This window comes from Rhineura floridana, chromosome 8 (genome assembly GCF_030035675.1).
Source record: "Rhineura floridana isolate rRhiFlo1 chromosome 8, rRhiFlo1.hap2, whole genome shotgun sequence".
NCBI classification, from domain to species: Eukaryota; Metazoa; Chordata; class Lepidosauria; order Squamata; family Rhineuridae; genus Rhineura; species Rhineura floridana.
The window spans coordinates 220,070-237,023 of NC_084487.1; the positions used below are offsets into that span (position 1 = coordinate 220,070).

General features: G+C 46.3%; 1 protein-coding gene across 6 annotated transcripts in view; it reads left to right on the plus strand.

The window, feature by feature from the left end:
• The first annotated feature begins 619 nt into the window (after positions 1-619).
• The window catches only part of SBF1 (SET binding factor 1), a 96,586-nt gene continuing 80,251 nt past the window's right edge, over positions 620-16,954 (plus strand). For 5 of the 6 annotated variants that reach the window (XM_061637906.1, XM_061637909.1, XM_061637910.1 and 2 more), the window contains exon 1: positions 2,118-2,208. In XM_061637906.1, the coding sequence (XP_061493890.1) occupies positions 2,148-2,208 (61 nt within the window). In that variant the 5' untranslated portion in view covers positions 2,118-2,147. Of the gene's footprint in view, positions 1,287-2,117; positions 2,209-16,954 lie in introns of those variants that run through there. The other variant, XM_061637907.1, reaches the window with a different exon arrangement.

Below are 16,954 nucleotides of genomic sequence, written 5' to 3' on the forward strand. Positions count from 1 at the left end.
CTCAGTGATGTAATTGCAGGGTAAAAGGGTACCAACAAACGTTTGCTATACGATCTCTGGTGCCTCTTCCCTTTCTAAATCCAGCTTGGACATCTGGCATTTCTCGCTCCATATAGGGTAAGAGCCTTTGTTGTGGAATCTTTACTTGCGTGGGATATTAAGACGACACCATACTACTAGCAGAATCCAGTAATGATTTGAAATGAATGCAAAGAGGAAAGCACAAAAGCAGGACTACAGCGGAACATCAAGAAGACTAAATTAATGACAACAGAAGATTTATGTAACTTTACAGTTGACAATGAGGACACTGAACATGTCAAAGATTATCAATACCTCGTCACAGTCATTAACCAAAATGGAGCCAATGGTCAAGAAATTAGAAGAAGGCTAGGGCTGGGGAGGGCAGCTATGAGAGAACTAGAAAAGGTCCTCAAGGGTGTCTGGCGGCGCGACTGGCAAACGGCTGCTCTTGTGCCTAGCGGCTCTGAGACCCCCAAACGCCTTGGGGGAGGGGCCGCGAAGGCCCTTTTCTCCTCCGCGACTGCGCGCTCCCAACTCCGCGCGCAGGCGCCCTCCGAGAAGCGGGCCGCGCAGGATTGACTCCCGGAGGGCCAGGGGGTGGGTAGGTGGCTTCCCTCCCCCCTTGCCGGACGCCAGCGCAGCCGGGCAACCGCCTTCTGGGAGGAGGCAAAGGAGGGAGGCGTTGCGGAAGGGATGCTGCCCGCCCGCGCCTGCCCGTACGCGGGGTAACGCCAGGCAACGTCGGGCGCCGAGGAAAGCACCTCCCGCCCGTGGCAGCACGTTTCGCTCTTCCCTTCCCCGGAGCCTCCTCGCCCCGCCTCCCGGGTAGGTGACGGCGGCGGAAGGACTCCCCGGCAGGCCGGCAGGCCCCGCCCACGCGGCCCCACCTCATCGGACCCCGCGGCCGGAGAGAGCAAGAGGCGGGCGCTCGGGCCACACAGGACCAATCGGGAGCCTCTTCGGTTGCGGAGCCATCCCGCATTGGTCGGCTGTCGCCGGCGCTTGCGCTGTGAGTCGGATTGGGACTGGTCCAGCCGCCCAGGCAAGATGGCGGCGTCTGAGGAGGCGTCGGTGGCTGGAGCGGGAGCGGCGCCGATGCCGATGCCGGGCGGGACGAAGAGGGAGCTGGCGGCGCTGGCCGGGCAGGGCTGAGCGCGAGCGCTTCGCAGCCGCCGCCTCCTTCGGCGCTATCCTCAGCATCTCCGCCATGGCGCGGCTCGCCGACTACTTTCTGGTGGTCACTTTTGCTCCAGGCAAGCGCGGTGAGTCCGGCTGGGAGCGGCAGGACGGGTCGGGGATCCCGGCGCCCCGCCGGCCGCGGCCTGCTCTGTTCTTCGGGTCCCGGGTCTGCCTCCCTCGGGCCGCCGCCAATTCGCCTCCCGTGGCCCGCCTGGGCCTGCGGGGCGAGGAGGAGGAGGAGGCGCCTCAAGAAGCGCGGCGCGGCGTCCCGTGGAGCCCGGCTGGCGGGCCGTCTTGTGAGGCCTTGGCTTGGCGGAGGCCTGGGCGGGGAGTTCATCCCGGCTGCTGGAAGGGGGGCCGCCCGCGGTCCCTTGGCGGAGGGAGGGACGTTGGCGATCTGCCGGGCGAGCCTTTCTGCCTTGCGGGGGGGGGGCTGCCGCTGTTCCGGTGCTGCCTTGCCCGCCCGCCTTATTCTCCCTGGTCAGGTTGCAGAACTGCCAGTGGGTTTTCCTGGTAGCCGGTTTGGGTTCGCTTGTTGCGGGGGAGGTTGCAGTGTTTTCCCCCTCAGGCAAGTTGCCGTCAGCCGTGGGCTCCTTCCGACGGCCTGCAGCCTCCTCTTGCTCCTAAGGATAACGAAAGGACCCCGCAGCTGGATCGGACCAAAAGCCCGCATTGTGCGCCTGGACGGGGAGGCCAGGAGCCGGGCACGAGGCCAGTCCTCCTAGCGCCCCTCAACTTGGATGGTGCCTGAGCTTTGCCTTGTTGGTCTTGCCATAGGAACTCGCTACAGCGCTTTCCCACCAGGTGACAACAGCAAAGCCTAGAGGAAAAAATGAGGATTCCCCCCCCCCATTTTTGAACTGCAGCGAGTTGACCTCTGACCCTGATGGGCTGCTGCTTGTAAGGTACATCTTCCAGGCATAAAGTGCAGCCCATGAGGTGGAATGCACTCACCAGGCACATGCTGGCAATCTGGCAGAAAGTCCGAAAAGAGCCTCTGGGAAGGTACAGTTTCTTTGGCTAAGGATTTAACTGGGGCCAGTGTTCTGGGTCCATGGATAAGTAGATGGTAGTGCTTCAAATGAGCTTCCAGTCATTAGGATTTGGCAAGCTTGCAGAGTTGTCTTTGCAGTTGAACTATAAGTCAAGGAAGCCAAGGTGAATGTGTGTGTGGGTGAAGGTACTTCTAAAGAGCTTTTTGCAAGGTGTAGAGCAAGCTGATGTGCCCTTTTATGTATTCCAAGGCCTTGTAATATCGCTTAGGAAGCTACTTTATATCAGGTCAACTTGTATGTTTATCTACCCCAGTACTGACTCCTCTGACTTGCAGTGGCTGGCTCTCGAGGGAGGAAGGGAGGGAGGACCTTCTCCATCACTTGCTCTACCTCTGATACTTTTCACTGGCAATGCTAGGCATTGAACCTGGAACTTCCTGCATGGAAAGCACCTGCTCTTGGAAATGCAAAGCAAATGTTATGTCTCCTTCTCATATTTTGCACCACAAAGTGATTTTATTGCAGATGGTCAGGTTCTGGAATGATGTTGGCACCACCTAGTAAAAAAGGCTTCAATTACAAGATCCAAAGTGAGGCAGAATTAAACTGGCAAGAAAAGATGACAGTGTTCAAGTTGCAAGACTTTGAAAGGGTAAACACTGGTTGCCAGTTGTATACCGGGCCCAATTCAAGGTGTTGGTTTTAACCTTTAAAACTCTATACAGTTCCGGCCCAGTTTATCTGAAGGAGCGCCTCCAGTATCACCAAATATGCCGCCAAACAAGATCAGCCTCACAGGACCTTCTCTCGGTCCCACCGACTAAGACAGCTAGGTTGGTGCGGACCAGGGAGAGGGCTTTTTCGATCGTGGCCCCCACCCTCTGGAACTTACTTCCCTTTGACCTTCAGCATGCCCCCTCCCTGTTGACTTTTCGCCGAGCCTTGAAGACCTGGCTCTTCAGGCAGGCCTATGGGATCTCTGGGGTGGGTTAGGTTTTACACTGTATTAATGTAAGATGGTCTTCAGATGAGATGTTATGATATTAATAATGTGATGATTATGTATATGAGCAGATTGTATTTTATATTGTATTTTATATTGTACGTCGCCCAGAGTGTCCGTTCAGTCGGACAGATGGGCGTCTGCTAAATAAAATTTTATTATTATTATTATAAACTCTCAAATCATGCAGAAGGTCCCAAGTTCAATCCCCGGTCTCTCCAGATAGCCTGCCAGTCAGCGTAGACAATGCTGAGCAAGGTGGACTAATCGTCTGACTCAGTATAAGGCAGCTTCCTGTGAGCAAACTTGATAAACATTTGGAAAGGTTTTAATATCTCCTTGGTGTAGTAGACTTGGGCCAGGGAGACTAGTTTTCAGATCTCTTCCGTTGCAAAGTTGACTGGGTCCTTATTGGAATGCAGCTGCTATCCTTCACCATCAGCTTTGAGAGTAAAAAGATGGATGCATCAGAGACATGCTACTGAGCTCCTTTGAGGAAGAGCATGATGCAAAACCTGTAATAACTACTGACATGCCTCAGAGATACTTGGCAGGTTAACCTTTCTGTCTGGGGGGGAGGGCAGGAAGGCGTTTGGATGGGAAGTGGTTGAGCAGCTGGGGTGGAGATGCTCTTTTACCACAGAGAGGGAGGAAGGAGCAGCATGCATGTGGTGGGCAGAAGCATGTAAAGCAGCTCTCTTAAATAAGTCCTGTACTCTGCTTGAGCTGTGATGCTTTTGGTACTGAGGCTTGGCAGTGCATCTCCTCAGCTCAGTGATTGTCTTCTGCTTCCTAACACCTGAGTCAGCAGGTACACCCTGCTGAGAGAAAGGCAGGTCTCAGCATGCAAATAAAGCTGAGTAGGTGAGCCTGCTGCTTTTCTGACTTGGGCTCAACTCACCTGTGACACTGAGCACTGTGCCTCTGGCTGTGTGTTTAAGAGTTCTCTTGCCTTATTTGTGTCTCTAGAATGGATCATATGGAGCCTGCAAATGAGTGCTTTTACATTTAGGATTCTGTCACTCAAATTGTCCTGACAGCTAGCACGTTCTCTCTGTCTGTCTCTGTCTCTCTCTCTCTGTCTCTCTGTCTCTCTCTCTCTCTCTCAACTGTCTGCTTTCACATGCCTGTTTTGTTCTGAAGTGAAATTTGCTTCTGTGCATTTCAGTTTTACTGTGACACAGTACTGTGTGACAGAGTTGCTCCAGGAGGTTGTAACTCTCCTTTTTGAGGGTGTTCAAGGAAAGACTGAGCAGATAACAAGAATGCTTCAGATACCTAAAGCCTGACATGTGCTGCTATAGTCTTCCTCTGGAAACTTGCAAGGAAAGGTACCACCAGAGGGGACTGATTTAAATCAGTCTTCTAGGTTGCAATTTATATATTTCTTAATCGGTTACTATAATTAAAACATTAGCTAGCAAGTATATGAAGCCTTTATAATATCTAAGAGCGTAATCCAGAGTCTCAGGTCCAAACAGGCTGTTTATTTTAAAAATTAATATTACGAGAAACCAAAATAAACCCATTCAAATCCTCCGTAACCTTCTGTACTCCAGCCACAATCCAGCAAATGGAACAAAAATTCCTCATGCAGCTTATCTGTGTTTTGCTTCATAGATTTGATATATGTTTTCAGAAAGGGGAGCAATTGTGAAACTAAGAATTTCTGTTTGACTCTCTTGGTGCCCATTCAAGGAATCATGCTGCAGGATCACTCATTTGAAGGCTATGCCGAAGCTAGGGCTGGCACATTGGCAGAAAAAGATATATAACAGTATACATAGGAGTTATTTAGTTGACAGTGTCTTAAATAATCAGTTTGCACAATAATAAATACAATACATGACATGCTTCTGATGCTTGAGTTGAAAAAGTTGTTCATTTCTTTACATAAAAAAGATGTTAAGCTGCTTGATTCAGTGGTTGATGGTGCAAGCCTTTACTTATCTGCTTCTTGTCATAGTTCAGACTGTTGATTTATCTTTAAAGCACTGAGTGGCTGAGGTCTAGGAACCATTGGGGGCCTGCCTTCTCCCTAAGATCAGAAGGAGGCCCTTGTCTCACCTATGGTGGAAGCATGTTTGAGTGGGATGAGAGAGGGGCCTGCTCAGTGGTGGCACCTAAATGCCCTTTGAAGTACTGCCGAGATCCCACTCAGTTGGATATTTTTGTTGTTGGTTATTTTAGAGTGTTTTACTCCCGTGGGTTTTTGTTGAGTGTGGCAGATAATATTTTTTTGCTTGATTTTAGCTACTGATCCTTTCTCTTTAAGTGTTTTTTTATACAGCTGTTTTTATGAAATTGTAGTTTTAAACGTTGAAAGTGGCCATGGATGGCCAGTAAGTGGAATATAAATGTTTTAATATAGGAATAAAATTAATTTGCTCAGAAGTAAGTCCCATTAAGTTGAGTGGGTCTTATTTCCTGATAAGTGAGTTAGGATTGGAGGACTGTATTCAGATTTCATTTTAAAACTAGTTATTTTTTGAGACACTCAATATAATTGAAAAAGTATAATTTAAATAAAATTGATTTTTTGAAAAGTTGTAAAATGTATTGATTTATTCTTACCTACCCTGATGCCACCCTTTCTAAATAGATGAGCTCCTCTTGTAGTTAGTTTTTTTTCTTAAGGTTTAACATAAATTTACAGTGACCTTCATGCTGTTGTTAGCTCATACCTTTCCCCTGAGGTTGCTGGTGTGATGCTCAGAGTTAACTCCAACTTAGTATTTGGAACTAATAGTTGGCCCTGTGGCTCATTTCCTGTGAAATAATTCCCCAAGGTTATGGACACATCCATACATTTAAAGCACATGGCTTTCCCCAAAGAATCCTGGAAACTGTCGTTTGTTAAGGGTGCTGAGAACTGTAGCTCTGTGAGGGGTAAATCACAGTTCTCAGGATTCTTGGGGAAGCCATGTGTTTTATGCATGGTGTGGATGTGAATGTAACTTGTGACAACAAGATACAGGCAGGAAGCCAGGATTGCTCCCAGAAAGAATTATGTGGATAACCTTCTGTCAGTACACCTTTCCTGATGGCTGTGCCCCCAGGGCCACCTATGAATGCTGCCTCAGCCTGAGTCTTTGGTGAAACCATTCTGTGAAGCACCAGGCCAAGGCACATGCATGGACTCTCCGGATGCTAGTCATGCTTGCGAGCGGTCTTCCTGTCCACTGCAGCACCCACTGTCTTTCCCATCTTCAGTGTCTCTCTGATCCCTTCTTTAGTCACGTCACTTTAAACTGTGTTCTGTTCTCTGTCCATAATTTCTTGTGTTTATCATCTCCCCACTTTCCTGGTCTGAGTATGCAGTCTAAGTAACAGCATAGTTCAAGGAAGTCACGTGCCTCCTGCCCCTTTGGCCATCCTGCCATTTACTGTAATAATAATAATAATAATAATAATAATTTAATTTTTGTGTCGCCTATCTGGCCAAGGCCACTCTAGGCGACGTACACAATTAAATTCCAGTAAAATACAATTTAAAATACGATTTAAAATACATAGCAATACAATACAGTCGACAATAAAGGATTAAATTACAGCATAAAACAGTATGTAAACAACGGGCATTCAGTAATAGTGATAAAAGCTTAGCCTGTCGTCAGCTGGCCAGATACTGAGTTCTGGCTGTTTTGACTCTTGGAACATTTTCAAAGGCTTCCTCTGGGGCTTTTTCCAGATGCACTTCATGTACATTATGCTAGTAGACAACAGAGCCTTGTAAGGTAGGAGAGTTGTATTCCTTAGTGCTTTGCAGGGCTGTGGAGTCGGTATGCCAAACCTTCGACTCCAACTCCAACTCCTCTATTTTTCTACTGTCCGACTCCACCCAAAATTGCTTCCAACTCCACAGCCCTGGAAACCGCTGTAAATGTCTTTTTAAATTGGAAGCTCTCATAGGAGCATTTTTATCACTGCCTGAATATGCGCTGATCTTGGCATCACAGCATTTGTCTTCATCTGGGTCTTGTGTCATACACTGACACACAAAATGTTTTCCATCTTGAGTTATGGTGAAATGCTAAAATACAGCTGACTTCATTGGAAGCTTCTTTGACATTTTGAATTTATATTAAAAAAATTTGTCAGTCAAAATTTATTTTGAAGCCGGAGTCGGTACATTTCTACCGATTCCACCCAAAATTGCTTATGACTCCGAATCCACAGCCCTGGTGCTTTGGGATGGTTGCTATGTGATGCCACTGTTGACTTAATAGCAGTTGAAGGTTAATCAAGCAGCTTCTTGATTGGTCTCTAGCAGGCAGAGCTCAGCCCACCAGGCACATTGGCAAGCCCCCCTCAACCCAGGGCCAGAGCATGAGGATCAGGCTGCCTATCTGGCATACATTTGTTGTTGGTGTATGTGGCTGTTCTACACAAGGCAAAGTGGTACAATGAAATTAGCCCTGGGGGCAACCAGGCACTAGGAATCCAAGGTACAAGTTCTCGCTCTCTCTGTGCGGGGTGTGTGTAATATGGAGAGGCTTCAGTGTTGCTCTGATTCAGACCAGGTTTTTGTATATTTAGAGAGCTGTGCCAAAACAGCCACGTCTCTCTTTGGAAGGGCTGCCTCATGGTGGAGGGTCGGACTGCACTGGGTAGAAGTTTTTCAATCAAATGTATTCCATATGAGCATTTGGAGAAAAATCTCCTGCCTGTGTGTTCCCTCTGGAACTGGATGCCAGTGTGGCCTCCCTGACAACGTCAGCTCTCTGAAACCTGCTTGCTTAAGATGGGCAGCCAGCAGATTGTTCCTTCCCCAGCGAGTGCTTGCTGGCACTTGGAGCGCAGAGTGGAGGAACTGGCCACAGCTAGGAGGCCCAGTGTGTGTCTGGGGAGAGGGAGGGGGTGGTTATCTTGCTAGCTGCCTGGCCTGAGTGTCCTGTGGTAGTGAAGCAGGTGGATTGACTTACACCAGGAAGAGAGGTGTTAAGGAGGGCGCTATGGGAGATGGCCACTCTGAGGTCTGGCGCTGATCAGCGGCTTTCATTAAGTATGGCATTTATCAAGTTTCCGGGTGATGTGACTCCAGTACAGGGCAGCCGGCAGACTCTTTAGAGGGCCATTTAGACACTCAAAATGACTTTCATGAGCCACCTGGCTGAAGATAAAATGAAACTGAGCAGGACCGCAGAACTGCTGTTCTCTGCCTACCTCTTCTGAGTTTGCAGCTCTGTGGCCTTGAATCAAAAGCAGCCTTTGTAGGCAATACTTCCTGCACCATAAAGTCAGGAGATGGCCAAGGCTCCTCTGATCCTAATTTCTTGCTGTCTGCAAACTCTTGTTGGGTAAGTATGGGCTGCTGGCCTACATAGTGCAAACATTCAATGTCATTTTGGATTATATTAACAGGAATATCTTTTCCAGTTAACAGTGTTGCTCTGCTCAGCACTGGTGCTTTATGACTTGTTCATAAACCAAGGCCAAGTTAGCTTTGCTGACCCCTAGATGCCTGCTTGCTTTTCGTTTCCCTAGGCACCCTGACCCCATTTCTGCAGAGGTGTAAGCCAGCTCCTCTAAGGCTCCTTCTACTTATTTATGGCTGTATTGAATGTCCTAGATCTTTCCATTGCTTTCGACACTGATGAGCATGATCTCTTACAGGGATGTCTTGCAAGGATGGGTCCAGGAAGCACTGTGTTGAGGTGGCTTCAGTCATTCTTCAAGCGTCTGTCCCAGAAGGTGGTTATAGGAGACTACTGCTCCCCATGGCCATTGCTTATGGGATGCTTCAAGGTCTCATCTGGTTCTCCTTGTACTTTAACAGCTACATGAAGTCGCTTGGTGATTATCTGTTCCTAAAGAGGCATTGGAAGGCCTGAATCATCTGGGAGAGACTGGATGTGGGTGAACAACCTGACATCTAATTCTGATTAGATGGAAATATTGTTGGCTGAGGGTGTGGTGGTGGCAGCAGTGGATCTGGGCTTGTACTCCTGCTGAACACTGAACAGGATTGCAGCTTGGAGATATGTGTTGATCTGTTGAAGCTTTTATTCGTTCAGGCACCAGCAGTGACCAGGGGTGCATTTTACCAGATTTGGCTAGCATACTAACTGCATCTTCAGTTGGTATAAAATACTGGCAGCAGCCTGATAGTTTACCACTCCGAGCTCTTTCCAGGGTTGATTTGATTTAAATTGCTTCTCTCAAGGACTTATTTTTAATTATTTAAATCACTAGTGAGGAAGATTCTATATAATCATCATTTGTAATAGAAGTTCATTATTATCTAATATAACCTTAATACATATTCAGAGATGTAGGTTTCATTAGAAGGTAGATAACACACTAAGCAATTATTCTGAATTATTTTCAGATGAGTTTTCATCATAAAATGGGATGATAACTTGATCATTTTAGTACTAAAGTAGAATGAATTTGTGAAGTCATTCAGGAGATGAGCCAGCTCCAACTGTTCAATTAATCATGATATTTTTGTCAGGATGTGCCAGAATCACCACCACCAAACAGGCTTTTAAATTGTACTAATAAGTTTCTTTATTCTTCTGATTAGTTTTCTTCTTCAACGAACAACATTAACAAAACATACCCATGGATTTTTGAACATAAGAACATAAGAAGAGCCTGCTGGATCAGGCCAGTGGCCCATCTAGTCCAGCATCCTGTTCTCACAGTGGCCAACCAGGTGCCATGGGGAAGCCCGCAAGCAGGACCCGAGTGCAAGAACACTCTCCCCTCCTGAGGCTTCCAGCAACTGGTTTTCAGAAGCATGCTGCCTCTGACTAGGGTGGCAGAGCACAGCCATCATGGCTCGTAGCCATTGATAGCCCTGTCCTCCATGAATTTGTCTAATCTTCTTTTAAAGTCATCCAAGGTGGTGGCCATTACTGCATCTTGTGGGAGCAAATTCCATAGTTTAACTATGCGCTGAGTAAAGAAGTACTTCCTTTTGTCTGTCCTGAATCTTCCAACATTCAGCTTCTTTGAATGTCCACGAGTTCTAGTATCATGAGAGAGGGAGAAGAACTTTTCTCTATCCACTTTCTCAATGCCATGCATAATTTTATACACTTCTATCATGTCTCCTCTGACCCGCCTTTTCTCTAAACTAAAAAGCCCCAAATGCTGCAACCTTTCCTCATAAGGGAGTCACTCCATCCCCCTGATCATTCTGATTGCTCTCCTCTGAACCTTTTCCAACTCTATAATATCCTTTTTGAGATGAGGCGACCAGAACTGTACACAGTATTCCAAATGTGGCCACCCCATAGATTTATACAACGGCATCATGATATCGGCTGTTTTATTTTCAATACCTTTCCTAATTATTGCTAGCATGGAATTTGCCTTTTTCACAGCTGCCACACACTGGGTCGACATTTTCATCGTGCTGTCCACTACAACCCCGAGGTCTCTCCTGGTCGGTCACCGCCAGTTCAGACCCCATGAGCGTATATGTGAAATTCATATTTTTTGCTCCAATATGCATAATGTTACATTTGTTTATATTGAATTGCATTTGCCATTTTTCTACCCATTCACTCAGTTTGGAGAGGTCTTTTTGGAGCTCTTCGCAATCCCTTTTTGTTTTAACAACCCTGAACAATTTAGTGTCGTCAGCAAACTTGGCCACTTCACTGCTCACTCCTAATTCTAGGTCATTAATGAACAAATTGAAAAGTACAGGTCCCAATACCGATCCTTGAGGGACTCCACTTTCTACAGCCCTCCATTGGGAAAACTGTCTGCTTATTCCTACTCTCTGCTTTCTGCTTCTTAACCAATTTCTTATCCACAAGAGGACCTCTCCTCTTATTCCATGACTGCTAAGCTTCCTCAGAAGTCTTTGGTGAGGTATCTTGTCAAACGCTTTTTGAAAGTCTAAGTACACTATGTCCACTGGATCACCTCTTATCTATATGCTTGTTGACACTCTCAAAGAATTCTAATAGGTTACTGAGTCAGGACTTTCCCTTGCAGAAGCCATGCTGGCTCTGCTTCAGCAAGGCTTGTTCTTCTATGTGCTTAGTTAATCTAGCTTTAATAATACTTTCTACCAGTTTTCCAGGGACAGAAGTTAAGCTAACTGGCCTGTAATTTCCGGAATCCCCCCTGGATCCCTTTTTGAAGATTGGCGTTACATTTGCCACTTTCCAGTCCTCAGGCACGGAGGAGGACCCGAGGGACAAGTTACATATTTTAGTTAGCAGATCAGCAATTTCACATTTGAGTTCTGTGAGAACTCTCGGGTGGATGCCATCCGGGCCTGGTGATTTGTCAGTTTTTATATTGTCCATTAAGCCTAGAACTTCCTCTCTCGTAACCACTTTTTGTCTCAGTTCCTCAGAATCCCTTCCTGCAAATGTTAGTTCAGGTTCAGGGATCTGCCCTATATCTTTCACTGTGAAGACAGATGCAAAGAATTCATTTAGCTTCTCTGCAATCTCCTTATCGTTCTTTAGTACACCTTTGACTCCCTTATCATCCAAGGGTCCAATCGTCTCCCTAGATGGTCTCCTGCTTTGAATGTATTTATAGAATTTTTTGTTGTTAGTTTTTATGTTCTTAGCAAGGTGCTCCTCAAATTCTTTTTTAGCATCCCTTATTGTCTTCTTGCATTTCTTTTGCCAGAGTTTATGTTCTTTTTTATTTTCTTCATTCGGACAAGACTTCCATTTTCTGAAGCAAGACTTTTTGGCTCTAAGAGCTTCCTTGACTTTGCTCGTTAACCATGCTGGCATCTTCTGGGCCCTGGCGGTACCTTTTCTGACCTGCGGTATGCACTCCAGTTGAGCTTCTAATATAGTGTTTTAAACAATTTCCAAGCATTTTCGAGTGATGTGACCCTCTGGACTTTGTTTTTCAGCTTTCTTTTTACCAATCCCCGCATTTACTGAACCCCTCAGGTTCAGGTTTCCGCTGGGGCTTGTGTCTAGTGTCTCTCTCATGGATGCTGGCTCCTCCGTACCAGAGTCCTGGCTGCTGCTGCTGCTGATCTGGGTCATGAGACTGTTTAACTGTTCTCATCAGTAGCCTCTAAGAATGCTGTTTTTGACACTCATCAGAGAATCTTAGGGAGGACCCTTTCCTCAGCTCAACGTTTCCCTATTGTGGGAGTCAGGTAGAGATGGCAGCTCCCACACTGAGGAAGGTGTGGTGCTTCCAGGTGGATGGATATTTGGCTCGGATATATCTCACTTGCCAGCTCTCCTGTATCAGAGCTCAATGCGCAGTGCAGCCAAGTCTTCAGTCTGCTGACCTTCAGCATCTTCTTCATCGTCTTCTTCAGTGGCTTGCTGCAAAATCCTAGCAGAGAGCAGCTGTTTGCTCCTTTCTTCTTCTGCCGTGGGCTTGTGTTTGAACTTAGGGAGCTGCCTTATACCGAGCCAAGCCATTGGTTGTCCTCACTGACAGGCAGGAGGAATCTTTCTTTCCCAGCCTACCTGGAGATGCCGGAGATTGAACCTGGGACCTTCTACATTCAAAGCAGATGTTGTACCACTGAGCTATCACCCTGCCATTTTCCATCTGGGGGATCTAAAGCTGAGGAAGAGACCTCACTTTTTTTCTTGCATAAACTGTGTTTGTACATCTTGGGGCCAAGCACGTTGGTATCAGTGACATGTCCACCTGCAGCCTCATGAGATATGTTGGTTTGGGTATCCCTTTCTTTGCTTTGCTTGGAGCAGCCTGCCTACAGTTGGCATGAGCACAGCTGGTGAGTTGAGCTTGTGACAGTCTTTTCATGCTAATTGTCTCACTGCTGCATTGACGTGGGGAGCAGAATGATCAGGAAGCTTAGGGGTTTTTGAGGCAGGCATGTCGTGTCAGTTTTTTCCTTATATAGAAGCAATGTTTTGTCCCTCCCTCGGTTGCGGTAATTGTGACTCACTTGGGATCTTTGCTGCATTTTGGAAGGTCTGGATGCAAAAAAGGTTTGGGTTGTACCCTAGGGATGTAGTGAAGCCAACTTTTTCAGACTTGGGACCCATCTTTAATCTCACCCCGCAACAAAGCACCCCCCCTTTTGACCTTAGATGCCCATTTCTATTCTTTCTTCCTCTTCTAATGCAAACTTTTTTTTAATTAAAAATACCTAGAAAATAACAGCAACCCCCTAACTGAAGGGATGTAGCTCCGTGGTAACACATGTACTATGTATGCTGAAGGGCCCAGCAGGTTCACTCTCTGGCAGCATCTCCAAGTAAGGCTAGGAAAGACACTCTGCCTGAAACCAAGCCCTATGAGGAGAGACTGGAAGAACTGGGCATGTTTAGCCTGGAGAAGAGAAGACCGAGGGGAGATATGATAGCACTCTTCAAGTACATGAAAGGTTGTCACATAGAGGAGGGCCGGGATCTCTTCTCAATCGTCCCAGAGTACAGGACACAGAATAATGGGCTCAAGTTGCAGGAAGCCAGATTTCTTCTGAACATCAGGAGAAACTTCCTAACTGTTACAGCCATACGACAATGAGAGGTAGAGAGGTGGTGGGCTCTCTGACACTGGAGGTATTCAAGAGGCAGCTGGACAGCCATCTGTCGGGAATGCTTTGATGTGGATTCCTGCATTAAGCAAGGGGTTGGACTTGGTGGCCTTATAGGCCCCTTCCAACTCCACTATTCTAAATCCTGGTAAGCCATTGCTGCCAGTCACTGTAGGCTGTGCTGGGTATATGGACCAATATAGATCAGCAACCAAGTTAATGAAGAACATAGCATTTTAATAGGCTTACTTCAAAAGGAAATGGACTACCTTCAAGTTGATTCCGACTTATGGCGACCCTATGAATAGGGTCTTCATGGTAAGCAGTATTCAGAGGTGGTTTACCATTGCCTTCCTCTGAGGCTGAGAGGCAGTGACTGGCCCAAGGTCACCCAGTGAGCTTCATGGTTGTGTGGGGATTCGAACCCTGGTCTCCTAGGTCATAGTCCAACAACTTAACCACTACACCACACTGGCTCTCTAGGCTTAATTCAGGTTATCATTAACATCTTGGGATCAGTTTCTTAAAGACTGACGTATCAGGGAGAATTGCAGAGCTCTTAAACCATTGTAACATGCTATGGTTTTGTGTGATGTGAACAACCTTAGCCTCTTGTGCTTCTCCGCCTCCTTCTCACATGTGGCTGGGAGGACGAGGTTGAAAACTTTTGCTTCTGCTTTCAGTTAACTGCAGCTTGCCGTGTCACTCGTGGAACTGTGATTAACCTTAACTATGGTTATTTTAAAAGCAAGCCACCGTTAGCCGTCACAGTTTGAAGTTGGCTTGTTTTAAACTAAGCATAATCAATGTTAATCAGTTTATCAGACAGGATGACATGACAGACCGTGGTTAATGAGAAGCAGAAGCGAAAGCATCCAAACTCCTCCTCCTGATTATCCGCTTGGCTGAGAGCTCTGTTCAGCCTCTGCTTGAACTGTGCAAACTGAAGCTCTTTGGCTGGAGGGATTTTTCAGTGGAGAACCCAGTCTTGTCATAAATGTCTTTTGCTTGGCAAAGGCATGGATGGAGTTGGTTTCCTGCAGTGCCCATGTCTTGGGAGATGCTCTTTGGAACACTCTGACTTGTGGGCCTAGACTGTTTTGGGTAAACCATACCCATCAGTCAGTCACCTGACATCATGACAGTAGGTACTGAGATCCATTATCTCCAATGTATTTATTTTTATTTTCCAGAATTTAGAAAATGCTCTACATTCAGAGACTATCCGAGCGGTGTACAGAAATAGTATATAAAACATAATACAGATAATAAAATCTAATAAGAATGAAAAGCTACAGAAATAAAATAGACTAATTTGGGGAAGGCATGGGAGAAAGGTTTTCAACAAATGTTGACAACACAAAACCATTGAGGCTTGCGTCACTTTGGAGGGAAGAGAATTCCAGAGAACTGGGTGCTGCGGTGCCAAAAGCATGGGCTCAAATCACAGCATGTTTCACCTCAGGAGTGTGTAGCACTAAGTTGGGGGGAGGGAGCAGAGGGCCAGATCTTCATTTTCCCAATTCCTGGTGGGCCAAAGTTGACAGGTGACATGACCATGACCATGGCATTGGGGCTTCAAAGTGAAACTGAAGGTGTACTCATATGTGCCCAGGATGGGAGCGCACCTTGAAATGCCCCACCTGAATGTGGAGAAACGTGGAGGTGACTGCAGGTGCAATCTGATCAGCCCATCAGCTGAATGGCCTCAGGGGCTATGATTGGGCTGGAAGGTCCCTGCCCCTGCACTAAGGAGATCGAGAAAGGTACCACCAGGTCCAAGAGGATGCCAGTATGGTTAATAAGTAGAGTCAAATAAGCTGTTAGTAGCCAGAAGGTTTCCTTTAGAAAATGGAAATCTTGTGCATATGAGGAGAACAGAAAGGAACACAAACTTGGGGAAAAGAAATGTAAATAGATAATAAAGCAGGGGTCACCAGCCTACACAAGCCTTCAGTGGTGCCCCCATTAGGTAATGCTGAATCTGAACTTTAATTTTTTTAAAAAAGTAAGTCTCTGGTCCTCCTAGAAATAAATTTATGGAGCGAAATATACAAGTGCCCTTCTAAGTGATGTATGTGAAACGAGCCAGCATGGCTGCTCCTGTCTGTCAGTGTTATTAGCCAATGAATGAAGTCAGAGCTGAGATGTTTGGACACCAGGCAATTGGAGTCCCTGGGGTCCTAAAGAGCTGCTGTTTTGCCCCCTTTCTTAGTGCACTTTTCTTGCTTCTGTCTTTTTTCCCCTAGTCCTTGGAATTTCCAAAGTTTGTCCTTTTTCCCTAGCAACCAGGATGCATCTTTTCTGTGCTGGGTTCGCCTGAGATCAGGTAGTGCCTAGAAGTTATCTTCTGCAAATACTACTACACAATAAGTGTGGGTGAATTTTAAAGAATCCCTGTCCCCCAAAAAAGCAAATGTGACAGCTTTGCAAAGAGGCTTACGCATGTCTATTGCTTTGCAGGAACTAAAGGCTAGAAACTCATTCAGAATGCACTCTATAGTTTACTTACAGTACAATGGTATGACAAGCAAACTCAGAAGTAAGTCTTTTGTGTTTAATGGAGCTTGCTTCCAGGTAAGTGGGTACAAGATGGTGGCCTAAGCTTAGTTTTAGGGTTGGCATTGGGGAAAAACAGGGTTCTTGTGCTGGTAACAGTGGTGTGGCAGAAAGAAATTCAACATTGAGCCATTTCTAGTATGGAAATACGATTATGGGAAAAACATCACCATGACTAATTTTGTGTTATGCTATGCCCACATGGCAGTCATTTTGTGACTAGTGCCCCCAATCTCTCAAAATTTGAAATGTGCCCTCTGGTCCCAAAAGGTTAGTCACCTCTGCAATAAGGGATGCTAAAAATAATTTGAGGAGGATATTGCTAAAACCATAAAGACGACCACCTCCAACAAAATTTAAACACAAAAGCAGGAGATCATCTAGGGAGGTGGTTGGACCCTTTGATGAGAAGCGAGTCAAAGTTGTGCTAATCGAGGATAAAGAGATTTCAAAGAAGCAGAATGAATTTTTTGCAGGCAAATCCAAGCGCCTGACCGACTTTCACAGGAAAGGGAGTCTGAGAAACTGAGACAAATAGTGGTGATGAAAGACAAAGTTCTAGACCTTATAACCAAAATAAAAACTGTCGAGATTTCAGGTCTGGATGGCATCCATCTGAGAGTTCTTAAAGAACTCAAATGTGAAATTGCTGAACTGCTAACACAAATATATCACTTGTTCTTAAGATCAGCCTCTGTCTGGAGTCTGAACTGGTGGTGACTGACCAGGAAT